Source organism: Myotis daubentonii, chromosome 3, assembly GCF_963259705.1.
Source record: "Myotis daubentonii chromosome 3, mMyoDau2.1, whole genome shotgun sequence".
Lineage (NCBI taxonomy): Eukaryota > Metazoa > Chordata > Mammalia > Chiroptera > Vespertilionidae > Myotis > Myotis daubentonii.
The window spans coordinates 139102761-139116628 of NC_081842.1; the positions used below are offsets into that span (position 1 = coordinate 139102761).

The 13868-nt window shown below is 44.1% G+C and overlaps 1 protein-coding gene across 14 annotated transcripts in view; it reads right to left on the reverse strand.

Moving 5' to 3' along the window:
• Window positions 1-485: 485 nt before the first annotated feature.
• ATXN1 (ataxin 1) overlaps window positions 486-13868 on the reverse strand; it is a 422285-nt gene continuing 408902 nt past the window's right edge. For all 14 annotated transcript variants that reach the window (XM_059688693.1, XM_059688694.1, XM_059688697.1 and 11 more), the window contains one exon: window positions 486-8100. In XM_059688693.1, the coding sequence (XP_059544676.1) occupies window positions 7570-8100 (531 nt within the window). In that variant the 3' untranslated portion in view covers window positions 486-7569. The remainder of the gene's footprint in view (window positions 8101-13868) is intronic.

Below are 13868 nucleotides of genomic sequence, written 5' to 3' on the forward strand. Positions count from 1 at the left end.
GGGGCAACTGCTTGAGACAAACAGGTCCCTCCATGTGCTGGGTGACACCCCCCCCCCCCGCCACCCCCCGCCGCTTGTTGCGTTTCTAACAGTTATAACTACAGGAAACATTTGAACTACTGTGAACGTTGCCTTCAGACCATGAACCGGTTTACAGTGAAACTGTACAGAATGTATCCATGATGCTACATGAGCGCACCAAGCTGCCAAATGCTGTTTAGAAACAATCATCTCTTGTAAACAGTGGGATTCAGATAGGAGCAATCAACAGGAACGGAGCCAGGCACAGCATCAGATGCGGAAGTGTACCGTTTGTCTCAGAAACTCATCATGACCTCTGCTCCCCACACCCTTAGTACAGGCAATGCCCATGTCGCCGCCCCCCAAACCCATGGGGTGACGGCCGACCGTGGGCAAGGAAGGAGGAATTCCCCGTTGCCTCAGCCTCAGCGTTCCTCGAGGACCTGACACAAGGCAAGGACACATTTGCAATTGGCACTGTTATTTTTATTAGTACGAGTATACTGAAACAATAAACTTGTACTGGTATACAGACAATTTATTTAAAACAATTTTGTTCAAATTTTGAATCAAACATTGTTTTATTATAATAATGAAATAATTTCTACCTAGAAAACCTGCAAGCACCATCAAAGAAAGGGACCATAAAATTCAATAAACAGACTCGAGTGTATCCTACAAATAGACACACCACGATTAGAAAATAGAATATGAATTCTTCCATTTTTTTTAATATTTGTTTTAAAAAAGCTAGTGCAAGTACAATATTTTACACTGGAATTACAGAGAGTATGCACGCATATGGAAAAAAGTTCTCCTGTCACAATAAAAGCTCTTAACTATGTATGCACGTAATATTTTCTTTTCGATAAGGTGCAAATCACCACTCCTTCCCTAGTTTTCCTCTGTACTGGCCACGTCAGTCTGACAGTGCCCACGGTTCTGGCGTCTCTTTTCCCGTGGCCGGCGGGAGGCTTACGGTTGGAAGTTTGAATGATCAGATATTAACACATCCATAAGGACGGGTCTCAGACCTGGTTCTGGGCCGGGACCCCACTGGCTAGAAGTTAGGAGGCTGTCCTCACTGAAGGCCACCACGGAGACGAGGGCTGCTGTCCTGAAACCTCCCTTCGCTGACACTGATTTGGATTGACAGGTGAGCAGTGATGGCCGGGGACGAAGAAACCTCACCCAAAGGCCAAAAGGGAGTATTCACAGAACCCAACGCACAGGTGTCAAGTTTAATGGTCATGTACTAAAGAATCTACCCCACTCCTGGGCCAGATAATAACTTAAGAGTAGGTGGTTCATGTGAGAACCAGAGGAAATCTACGCACCTGGCTTCTTGGTACCTGCTTTTTAAAGACGACAGCTCTAAGCTAGTGTCGCCTCAGCCCTGATATTCCAGAGAACAGTCTGTTATCTCAGCAAAGATGACTGTAAACAACGCTTCCCACACAGGCCTTCAGCCTGGCCATGGAAAAGGAGACAGGCTCATTGGCCATCCAGACAGTAAACGAACAAACTAAAGGGAAAGAAAACTTGGGCAAAGTCTCCAATTATCTGCAGTGGAAGACTCGAGTCCTTTCAGATAAGAAAAGTTTCGGAAATTCTTAGAGACTGTTATTGTATAGATACTACCTATTGGCCAAATGCACTTAATTTTAATACAGCTGAACCGTTTGTATGCAAGTCAAGAGGACACAAAAAACTGAAAAACCGAGGCCACTGATCCCTCCTGCCGTGAATGGCAGCTACCAGAAATGTTGCATTTAACAGCAAGGGAGCAGCTGAGATTCTGCATGTAAGAATTGTAGGTGGGTTTGCTCAATATCCCCACAGCTGTCCAGTATCCGCTGGCTGGCTTGATTTTTGGACAGAATATGACTTTTCTGAGAAGTTGTCCCACATTTATTTTGGCCTCAATATAAAGAAAAAGTTAACTGAAGTAAAATGAGGCATTTGAATTGAATTTCATGTTTTACCCCCCCATTTAAATGAGGTGTGGGGGGGAAGAAGGCGGAATATTTTTTTTGTCCTCACGATGAGTCCTGTTTTATTGGTAGCTAGGATCCCTTGTTACAAACACTTCTTGTTCAGGATTATATTCTTTGGGTTTATTGGAACAGGAAGTGCTGAAAATGTCAAAATATCATTTCTGAAGAAAAAGGAGTTGCAATGGCTTAAGAGTTTAAACTAAGAAGGGAGCTCAGAGAAGTACTTTCAGCATAGGAATGAACAGTATTCTCAAACTGCAGAATACAGAGTTGCCCTCTCTTAGAAGGAGGGCTCTATGTAACGAAAACAGAAATGAAGCATAGGTATAGTTGAAGAGCCTTTGACGCAGTAATTCTTCCAGGCCGTAACCATACAAATCTGATCATTTAGACGCAACGAATTTCTATATACAAAGAAAAACAAGTAACTTTCAACCTTTATGCTTCTTCTTCTTTTTTTTTTTTTTTACAAACAAGGTGTGAAACTCATTGTTTCAACAGATCCATATCTTTCAAACACTGAATGAATCATTTCGACATTCATTTTTCTTTTGTGCAATTTTTTAAAACATTACCTGTACTCCTCAAAGTGAGTGCCTCAAAAATTTCTTTTCTTCAGCTTCTCAGATTAGGTGTACATTAAAAAGAAGGAAAAAAAAAAGGAAATTCCCACAAGGTCTAGTGCTACAGGAAAAGATCCCATCAGTAAGTAACATTTGAAGCGAGGTCATCTCTGTAGAAGTCTCGGCTCCAGAGTAGAGGTGTGCAAATCGTTTGGAGTTTCCCTATCAACAGAAACACGACACTGTCCGTGGAAAAGAGGAAACCAACCCAACACAACAGCATATGCATGTGCTTTATAAAAAGTATATTCTCTGTATATTTATTACTTGATGTCTTAAATTCTCCATTTCAGAAATTCTGGGTTGAAAACACAAAAGTGGAAGCAAAGGCCTCCACTCCACTCTAAAGGATAAAAAAAAAAGCATAATTCCCTTTTCTTTCATATCCGCCAAGGAAGCTGGGTTGGGCCAGGGAGACGGGCGGCCCTGTTGTCACCTGGAATCATCACGGTGACCAGAAAACAGGAATTGCAAAGGGTTAGGAGAGAACAGGCCACAGTTTGTTGAGCTGCTTATGGTACATGAAACAGTCGCCATGACAACCAACACAGCTCAAAAAAGCCTGGCCTTCTGTCCCAAGAGCTCTGCTTCTTCACCCAAATCTGAAATAGCCTGGCATTAGTGTCTTCAAGAGCACTGAGATTTTTCTATGAAAGAAATAGGTTTCCTTAGTAGTCACAGATGTTAAAGGGTATTGTCAATTGTTTCCTTAAAAAACAAACAAACAAAAAAATTCCAAAGCTACAACAAAAAGAAATTTTGGCAACATATTTCAGTAAAGATCGAACTATGTGCAAAGAGTGGATTTATGATTACTAGGAGCTGCTGTTCCTCGTGAACACGCAGCATTATATTGCGATCTATGCAGGATCTAAGGAGTAATCCACAAGGTGCAGGAAATCCAAACATTCCTCGAAGTTGTACAGCCCTACTCCAGAGCAGTCAAAGTGCTGCTCCGGGCACATCAGTGTACCACACACACGCCAGCCCGTCCCTGAGTAAGAGGTGTGAAAGGTTCCGCAGAGTTCCTGTGGGGTGGGGGTGGGGGAGGGGGAAGCTGCTGCCACTTCCTGCGGGGGAATCCCTACACACTCACCCAACAAAAAACACAGAGGGTCACAATGCAGAGTCAGAAAGGGGATCGACAACAGCAGTGACGAAAATCAAATCATCCCAAACCAAACGGGGCGAGTTGGGGAAAACAAAATTGACTGACATAGAAAATTATCCTGAAAGTCCCAATGAAAATGCAATTTGGATTTCCACTTCAAAAGGTTTGAGGTAAGTGGCACCCATCTCTTTATCTGCACCCCAGTGTGGCCCAGACAAACTGAAATAATTCTTAAGTTAAACATTCGAAGGAACAGTCATTTTCTATATTTACTAGTAGAAATCCCTATAAAGAGAGGTTCTTGTTTGTTGGTTTCTTATTATATTGTTTTTTCTTTTCACCCTGGCTAATTTCTTGGTGATTGTGTTCCATTGTAAATGCAAAAGGCCTGCTGTTATTAGTTTAAAAGTGGAAAACAGGAAAGAAAGAGCTAAAGACAGTGTAGGCAAATATTGCAAAGTGGACACAGTACAGAGGCACAAGGCTGATTCTCGTAAGCTGCAGGGCACCGGAAATTTTCTACGCCTGTCACTGCCAGGTCTGCTACACAGAAGTGGTGACAAAGGCTGCTCTGGGAGCCTCAGTTCAGCAAGGTCTGCCAACAGGAGGAGGTTCCCTGTCCCCTGGATGTTCTTCCTATTTGAAGAGAAAGCTGCCACAGAGGAGAGTGAGCAGTGCTGGCAGGTGGCCCCTCCACAGCCACTGGCCTGCACGCTCACAGTTCACACACACATCACTTCCAGCGCGCTCAGAGGCACAGCTCAAAGTCTCAAGGACACAGACCTCAGGCGGGGCCTGCCCACTTGCGGAAAAGGGTGTGGAAAATGGGTTGATGCTGGCTCTATTGCTCCAGAGTGCGCCTTAGAAATGACTCTGCCTCCTTCCTCTACACACTCCACATTCACTATTCATCGTGGTGACAGCGGAACTGCAGCTGGTCCCCTAGATCTCTTTTGCTTGCTCTTTCTGCAACGTGGCGACAGACACTTGGGCTCCTGAAGGCTCCAGCCCAGCACTCAGCATCCACAGCAGCAGGGGGAGCTCGCAGCTGGAGGCTCTCCCCTTCTAGTTCCTCCCCTCCAAACAAGGAAAAAGCCAATAGGGTGTGAGCTTTAACTGGACCACACTGATCAGACTCTATTGGCATGGAAAGTATTGCACATGCTGGAAAAGCAGGGGAGTGAAATGGGACAATGCTGAGAAAGAACCGATCCTCTTATAATTCCTCTACCTGAAATAGAAGCACAAAAATGAGGATGATGTTCCTATTGCTCCAATCATGTATATTTTCCCACTTTAGTGTTGGTGTTGTGGATCCAGTTAGTTCAATGCTCAAAGTAAGCCAACAGGTGCTGTGTGTCTTTCTGAGTCCACAGGAGTGGCTACTGTAAATAGTGGTGCCAATGAGGACAAAGTCGATGTGGCAGCCCCGTATTCCTCTTGCCACCAAAGGTTATAAAAGAACAAGAAAAACAAAACCTAATAATTGCAAGTGCCCTGAGCAGAATATATGGAAGATTAAGCAAGTTCTCTGAACAGAAACGCTTTAAAAAATACAGCACTAAAGGAGTATTATGACTGCGAGAATAGACCCACCCAACTCTCTGTGAGCATGCAGGGAGGGTGATGAAATTCAAATAGAGTCAAGGACCGGCTCTAGCTATTCTCTATCTATTCAAATGTTTTTGGTACATTCCAGAAAATGGTTTATAAACTCATTAGTCCTGTTGAGAACAAAATGTGAAGGAACACTAGATAGCCAAAATGTGGGTTGACATTAGGACTTCTTAAATTTGTGAAATGAAAAAAAAAGTATTATTTCTCAATGAGGAAAGGAAAATCAAAAGTTTTTATTCAGATTAGCTACAGTCATTCCAAGTACGAATATTAAAAATTTCTTCCTACTTATAAAACTTTTTTTTTAAAGCACTTTGAGATGCAAACTCAAAACCCACAAACAATATTTCACCTCTCTGGGAATGAAAGGTTTAAATTCTGAAATACCTTTCTGGGTTTGTACCAAACACCAAATCTTGATTTGATTTCAGATGAAAAAAAAAAAGTCATTCTGAAAAAACATTAACAACAACAACAATGAATAAAAAAAAAACAACCTGCTCACATATATAAATGTCTCTATGGAAAACTCTCTCAATGAATCTGAAGAAAATTCTCAGAGTTGTCCTGCCAAAGACCTGGTTTTTGTGACAGATGTGGTAGAAAGACCAAAATAAATTTTGAAAGGAACATTATAAACTGGCCTAGAGTTTAGGCAGGTTAGAAAGAAATTCTGCTACATTTATTTATGCTCGTTCAGTCCCCCAAACCTTTCCCACAATGTTATTGGATAAAAACTGCAGGAATATCACACAAATTATGAACTCAAGATGTGCAAATCGCAAGGTTCTTTAAAAGTTCGTCATAAAAAGAAAAACACTGGACAAAAATGAGTATTCTTTTTTCCATCCCTTTTCTCTCAGTTTCTCTGCCAGCTCTGCATATGCCTTTAATCCTTTCTCAAACATCAAAGTGAAAGTGCCTTCCCTCCAGGCTGCACTGGGTGGTCATTCATTGTCACATACTGGTTCATGATTCACATTCATCCTTTTAAACCACATTGAAACTGTCAATATCTTGCCGTGAGAAACTCTGCAGAGCTGAAATGCAGTTACAGTGTCGAAAAAAGATAGCAACTTAGTTTTTTGTTGTTGTTGTTTTTTCTTCCCAAAGACTTTAAAGTGAGATACAGTACTTGTTGAATGCTAGACCAAGATGCTTGGTAATAAAGTGTGAACAGCATTGTAAGTGCTTAGAGATAGCAATATATATGCTCATCTTCAAAATCCAATTCCTCACGTCACACTGGAATCTGAAAAAAGTGGCACCCGAGTCGAGTCATGAACTATAAACAGTACTAGAGTTAAAAGACAAAAGATTTGCAAACCCAAGGTGAAGAGCTGCCGCAGCTCTCTGAAGGGCAGCTCCACCTGCCTCTTGGGAGGAAGTCAATGCGACCACCTGATCGGTTTTCCTAACACTGCACAGAACCAGAGTGGGCGCTCGCGCTCCACCCCGCTGCAGGGCGGCACTGCACTAGCGAAGCAGAAATGAAATCCCACGGGTGGCAGTTGCTCTTAAAAAAAAAAAAAATCAGTGCAGTCAGGCCCCATAGGGGGAAATACATATCTATATGATTAAAAGTTGCTTTTATTGTAAAATATGTTGGAGGGGGGAAAATGTTCTTTTACAGGGTTAGCTTTCCATCCTCTCTAGGATGCCCTGAGGCTGGGTTCCTGATATTTCTTTTGTACGTGAGACCTCCTGAGGACGTGTCTCTGGAGCTGCAACCCCGTGCTGAGAGCCTGAGACAGGGGGAGGCAGAGAGAAGACCCTTGCTTGCTGTGCCACCCCTGCTGCACTCCCCACACCCCTTGCCCTCGCCCCCCACACTCGCACGCACACCCCTGCAATCCCCTTCCCCGAACTTCCTCATGAAACCAGCAGAAGTCAGCGCCCAGCGGATGCTTCTGGCGCTGCTAGAAAAGGCAGCCACTCCAAAGCCACTTTCATTCCACCGGGCGCATGGCCGCGCCCGCCCGTGCTGGCCCCCCGCTCGCCCACGGCCAGACACTCGTGGAAAAAGCATATGCACCGTCTCCTGCGCAACACCAGCTGTAACTCTAACGACAAGGTAAGAACAGAAACCTAAAGGAAGAGGATAACATGTAAATACTGTGTTATTTAGCCTACAGTACAGTAATCTGGATACAAATGGTAAGGGAGGGCCGAATTCCTTCCCCACGCCACACCGCCGCTCCTACTTGCCCACGTTGGACCGGCCTTCGATGCAAATCTTCACCTCCTGAGGAATGAGCGAAGGCCGGGGGAGAGTCAAAGGCGGCTCTTCTTCCGACTTCTCCAGTTTGCGGGTCTCGGGCGCCGACCACCTCCTCTTCCTCGTGGTCGCGGGCTTGCTGGGTTCTGTTTTGGTGAGCAAGGGCGCTGCAGGCAATGCGATTTTGTCTGGAAACTTCAGTTCGCCGTTCTCGGAGAGCATCGGGGCACTTCCCTGACCGATGCCGTTCTCCTGCTCCGCATACCGGTGTCTGCTGCCCGCGAGGGCGTCGGCCTTGGCGTGCTTCAGCAGGACGCTGGCGGGATCCACGGGCTGGCCCTTTTTCACCGAGCCGTTCTTCAGGTTCTTGAGCGTCAGCGAGATGCAGACATCCCCAACGGAGAGTTTGGAACACGGCAAATCGAAGAGCTGGCTGGTTCGCTCTGGACAGCAGGACGACCAGCCCTGTCCGAACACAAAAAAAGGGTACTCTACCAACACCTCCACGCTGACCTGTGGGACGGTGAGAGACAGAGAGGGGAGACAGAAAGGAAGTAAGTGAAACCTTTTATTCAGGTATTATTTCACACATGTGCAGTACAGAAGCTGAATGGAGCAAAATGAGGCAGTTCCACAAATCTCCTCCACTAACACACACTAACGAGGCTCTTAATTTTCTGCTGTATTTGTACTTACCGTATGCAGATGTTGGGCCGAAGCCAGTGTAAAAGTCCCTTCAGCACGCAAAATATCATTTTTACTGAGTATCAGTTCTAGGCCTGGGCTCTGTGAAAAGTCCGTCGACCCCCAAGGATGAAAGAACATCTGAGTGTTCAGCACTGAGCAAGGCGCAGGCCTTGTGCTTGATTAGCTCATGGGACAAGACTCTTCTCTGTGCGACAGGGCTGATGTGGGTCTGAGTTGGACTGTGTGTGCTCCACGAGGGAGGCACTATGTGTTAATCACCGTATCTCTGGCTCCTAAAAGGGGTACCTGGCACATAATTGAGGCTTCGTATCTATTGGATAAATGAATGTGTACCCTAGGAATTTAGGGGAAGCAGAATCGGGGGAGGTTTGAGGGGAGAACGTTGCTGGGAGAGGGTCAATGTCACATATACATCTCAAGTACCTGGTTCATCTACAACAAGCATGTAAAACTCTCAGCCTGTGAGCCGCATGCCTACTACTATAGTGTGTGAGCATGAGCCCATATCAATGTGAATATCATCTGGGGAACATTTCATAGTTCTGGGATATTTTAAAAATGTAAAGAAAGTTAACATTTTTTGAGTACCTACTATCTGTTGAACATTAGAATACAAACTTTACAAAAAGCCTTTTGTTTAATGCTAACAATATACTAGTGAAAAAAGCATTGTTGTTCTAATTTATAAATAGGGAACTATAATTATAGTCTCGGAGAGATTAAATCAGTTGCTTAATGTCACAGCTGTGAATTGATGGAATTGGGATTTAATCCAGTCTCTTTGGTCTCCCAACCCATTTTTCTTTTTCCCGATCTCTGCCTTTATGAACAGAGATATAATACCACTAAGAGAGATGAACTTGACATTCCTACTATCCCCAACAGTGGTGAATGTCACTTGAAATAAACAGGATCCCAATGGCAGGAACTCATGGTTTCATGGTACAGAAAATTGTGAAATAGTGTTTGCCTTACACCTACTCATACAATTCTAGTCTCCCCATATAAATGTGTGATGAGGCTGCTATTCAATTACAGAGCTACATTTATATCTCGCACACATATATTTGCATACACATATGAACAATCATACAAGTTACAGTATCCGATGGGGATGACCACTGAGTTTCAAGTGGGAGAGCCACCCTGGAGCTGGCTCCTAAGTCCTGCCCCAAACCTCTTAGAGTCATTAACATCACAAACTGAGCAGAGGAACCAATCCTTCTCCAAGTGGGGATTTTTAAACTGTATTTCCAAGTCATAAAAACAAAGTTCTGAAGTATAAATATCTCCTAAGAATCTACCAGACTCACTGTTTGCTTATCCCTGCCTAACAGCTGTCAGAGGTCATGTGACATTCATAATACTGGAAGCCCTATTTGCAAACATATTGGCCTTTTTGGTTTTGCATGTTCCTGGATGATCCCCTGATTCGGGCAGTCTGTCTCCTTGCCGACAGAAAGCCTAATACCTACCAGTTGACAGTTTTCTTGGTGTGTGAGCCATACTGTACACACTCCTCAGAGCAGCCAATATTCCATGTTCTGAAAACAATGTCTACTGCATATTCATAGACAAGTCTATCTGAGACTTTTACGTGTTACCCAGTATCTACAGACTCATTGAGAAGAAATGTTTTCAAGGCCTTTATAGCAAGTAACACTACTGATTATTCCAAAGGCTGTGATGTAGATGCATATGCTTCCAATTATATACTCCATAAAGTTTGGGGGCATTTGAAAGCCCTTCATTACTCCCTCATCTCAACACTCCCAAGGCAGGTCTTAGAATTAAATACCATGAGGTCGTCTGTAGGTTGAACAGCCTACCTAACAATTCATGAAAGAAAAGTGATGAGGGAGAGAATATTTAAGATATGCACTAAAAAGAGCTGATGATAAAGGAATTTATTTTAACTTGAGTAGGTTTGGGAAGATATATTGCACCACTTCAAAGGCTTATTTTTGGTCCCTCCTTCCTAAATTCTGGCTTTGCCTCCTCCCAAAGGAGCTCTGACATCCTGGAAAAGATGCCACACACACATCCTCAGGTGAGTCTACACAAACCAAGAGTGAAAGATTATTCAGATAATGTGATTATTGTAAACAGTGGACTGGATAGCTCATGCCAAATGCTACTTTTTCTCCTCACTGATTATTCATCCTCACTAATATTTATCCTCAGACATTTCCCTCCTGACTATATGTAACCTGAATTATCTAGAAAATGTACTTTTTTGGGGTCTGCATGTATGTCAACTAAAGTAAGTATTTTCCCTTTCTTTGGTGAAAGTTAAACTCTCATTGGACATATCTCAGAAAAGGATACTAAAATATCCATAACCAATCTGTGTATTTCATAGTTAGGTTTATCAGAAGGACATAAACATTCCTAAAGGTTAACTGACCATTAACAGTTAATGGAGAAACCATACGGAGGGATTTTTCAGGAAGAGTATATGTAGTTAGGTCTGTTAGAAATTCCCTTGGAGAAGACTTATCTACCTCAAAACATGCTATCTGTGCTGATGGCTACTGTGCTGGCCAGAAACAGACTCGGTGGGATTTTGTGACACGATGTTACTTTAAACTGGAACGGCAAGGCTGTGAGTTCCTTGAATTTGAGGCCCAAGCAGGTCTCTCCTATGGTGCTGAGAGCTTCCAATATTGCTGATCACATGTTCCCACCCCAGGTTTTGCAGTTGTAATAAAGTTCAGTAACCACACTGAGCATCTGCTAAATGTGAGGGACTGCAGAAGAGAACCTGTTGTTTAAGACCTAGCTCTTGCTTCAGTGGGGAGACAACATGTGTGCAAAACAAGTAACTTCACAAGGCACACCTGGATCCTGGCCACCATGTTATCTCATGATGTCCAAGTGGCTACCTACTGGTAACGCAAATGCAATGTGTCCAAAACAGACCTCCTGATATGCCCTTGCCCACTGGCACATCTTATGCTCTTCTCATCTCCGTGAATGGCACTTCCTTTATTCCAGTCATTCAAGGGCCCAGAATCACTTTTGACTCGGCTCTTTCATACTACAATCATCAAATCACAAAGCAAATCCTGTCTGTCCTCTCTTCCAAATTTACCTAGAATGAGACCACGTCTCACTGCCTCTACTGCCCCTGTTCTGGCCAAGCCAGCTCCCTCTCACTGGGAGGACAAGCACCATGCACAAGCCGCGGTCTGCATGCCCCCTCCTCACTGCACCACAGTGACCTGTCTCCTGCTGGTCCTTTAACTGCACCTGCACCTCTGCGTCTGTATCCACACTAGTTCCTGTAGTTGGAATCCCGTCTGCCCTGTGCACTGTCGCCTTCCGTTGCCCTTCCCAGGGCTTCGCTGACCACCCTGCTTGAAATAACAACACCCCATCCCTAGCTTTCCTGCCCTCTCTACCCTGCTTTGTTTTCCCCCATAGCACTTACTATCTTTCGATGCATTATTGTTTTACTCATGCTATTTGTTTCACCTCTTTCCCCAAACTCCCACAAGACTATATGCCAGTGATGGCAAATCTTTTGAGCTCGGCGTGTCAACATTTTGAAAAACCCTAACTTAACTCTGGTGCCGTGTCACATATAGAAATGTTTTGATATTTACAACCATAGTAAAACAAAGATTTATATTTTTGATATTTATTTTATATATTTAAATGCCATTTAACAAAGAAAAATCAACCAAAAAAATGAGTTCACGTGTCACCTCTGACACGCGTGTCATAGGTTCGCTATCACTGCTATACGCTCCACAAAGGTGGAGATTTTGTCCGTTTTGCTCATCTTTCCATGCCCAGAGTCTAGGATGCTTTCTGGCCTGTAATAGGTGCACGCCTTGCAGTGTGTTTACAGAGGGAAGGCAAACATGAAACCAGGTCATCAGCTTTGTACTGAGCATGCCCAATGCAGCACCCATCAGCACTGACTGCGTGCTTGGAGGTAGATGAGGCTCCTCTCTAAGGGAATTTCAAGAAAACAGACACGACCATATATACTTCGACGGAAAAATCCCTCCCTGTGACTTCTTCATTAACTGTCAATGAATAACTAGTTCCGTGTTTGCCCTCTATTTGCAAAAACACTGCAACGGCACAACTGGCCAATAGAGGTCAATGTTTAGACGCTGAGAGGCACTGGCTGTCCTTGCTTCTTTTCAGCAGGGACTAAATTGGGCGACCAGTTCTCTCCAGGGAGAGGGGCAGCACCTGCCTGGGGACTGGCTCACCACTCACAGGCAGCTTTCTGGGCTGAGCCTTAGCGGGCTCCCTCAGCGCGTCCCTGTCAGATGCTGAGTTCATCATGACCTCATAGAATCAAACTTTCGTTCCTTTCTCTGCACTCTTGAGGTTCCTCTTTGCTATTTCAGCTGTGCTAATAACCATCCGTTTCATGACCTTGTGGGGGTTCAAACGGTCTCTGCTTAAACCCCAATGAACACACATTCCTGAGGGCAGCACCATATAAAAACGAAAGGACGTTACATAATTCCTGGCAGCGCCACACAGTCCATCTTTTTCATCCATAAATGTATCTTTTTCCAAATACGTGAAGCAGTGATAGGATAAAATGTGAGGATGAATAGCCTCTGTCCATATGTCAGCTGGAGGCCCCACTGCTTCTCATCTCTGGATGCCTGGAAGCCAGGACTTCTCTTTTAGGGCCAGATCACCTTTTGCCCTCCTCCTTCTCCGCCGCCCCCCCCCCCCCCCCCCGCTGCTGCAGGCACCCCATGTGTTCACTACTGCTTCTCTGAGAAGTCTGTCTTCCCTCCCTCTCTCCAGCCCCCTAAACCAACACTCTAAACCCATCACCTCCACCTTCTATTCAAATGGAGTAATCAGGACAAGCAAGCAACACAGCTGGACCAATAATAATTTATTCAATATCATAGTCCTGCTCCGGCTAATGACTGGATTTTATGATCATTCTTTGCTCTTCTGTGTGTAAGTTCAATAAAATTCCTTTAACTACTCAGTCAATAACTATTGTATTTAAACACTGTATGCATAAACACATATTTATGCTGTTTGAATATTTCGATGGGTGCTGTCTATATACACACATATGTGCATAGCACCAAAAACAAGATATAAAGAACACAAAACGTCTGCTGCTTAAATTTGCCTACTATTTCCTTAACAGGAGTCCCTGTTTTCACAAATGTGAAGGGCATCTGACAAAACATTTTGCTTGGTAGTCTCCCAAATGTACCGACTCTGCCTGGTCCTGGAGCCACGGCAGCTCCGGAACAGGTTTCAGTGGGTGTCCGCGTCCGGTGCAGTTATTAAATTGGGAGTTCCTAACTTGTCTGCCAGTGACATTCTTGATCCTGCATTACCTGAAGAGAAAAGCCAGCCTGCTTTCCTCGAAGGCCACTTTGCATGACTACATTCTCCACATCAAGAACCCCAGAAAACCCTGGAACAAGGACTAAAGAGCTCAGCAAGAGACCCACTTACATCAATGTTGAAAAATTATCAATGAAAACAGTCATACGTCTTCAGCTGAGTGTAGGACATCTGTTAGTGTTGTTTCCAATATTTAAACTTTGTGGTGCAGGCCTGACTCA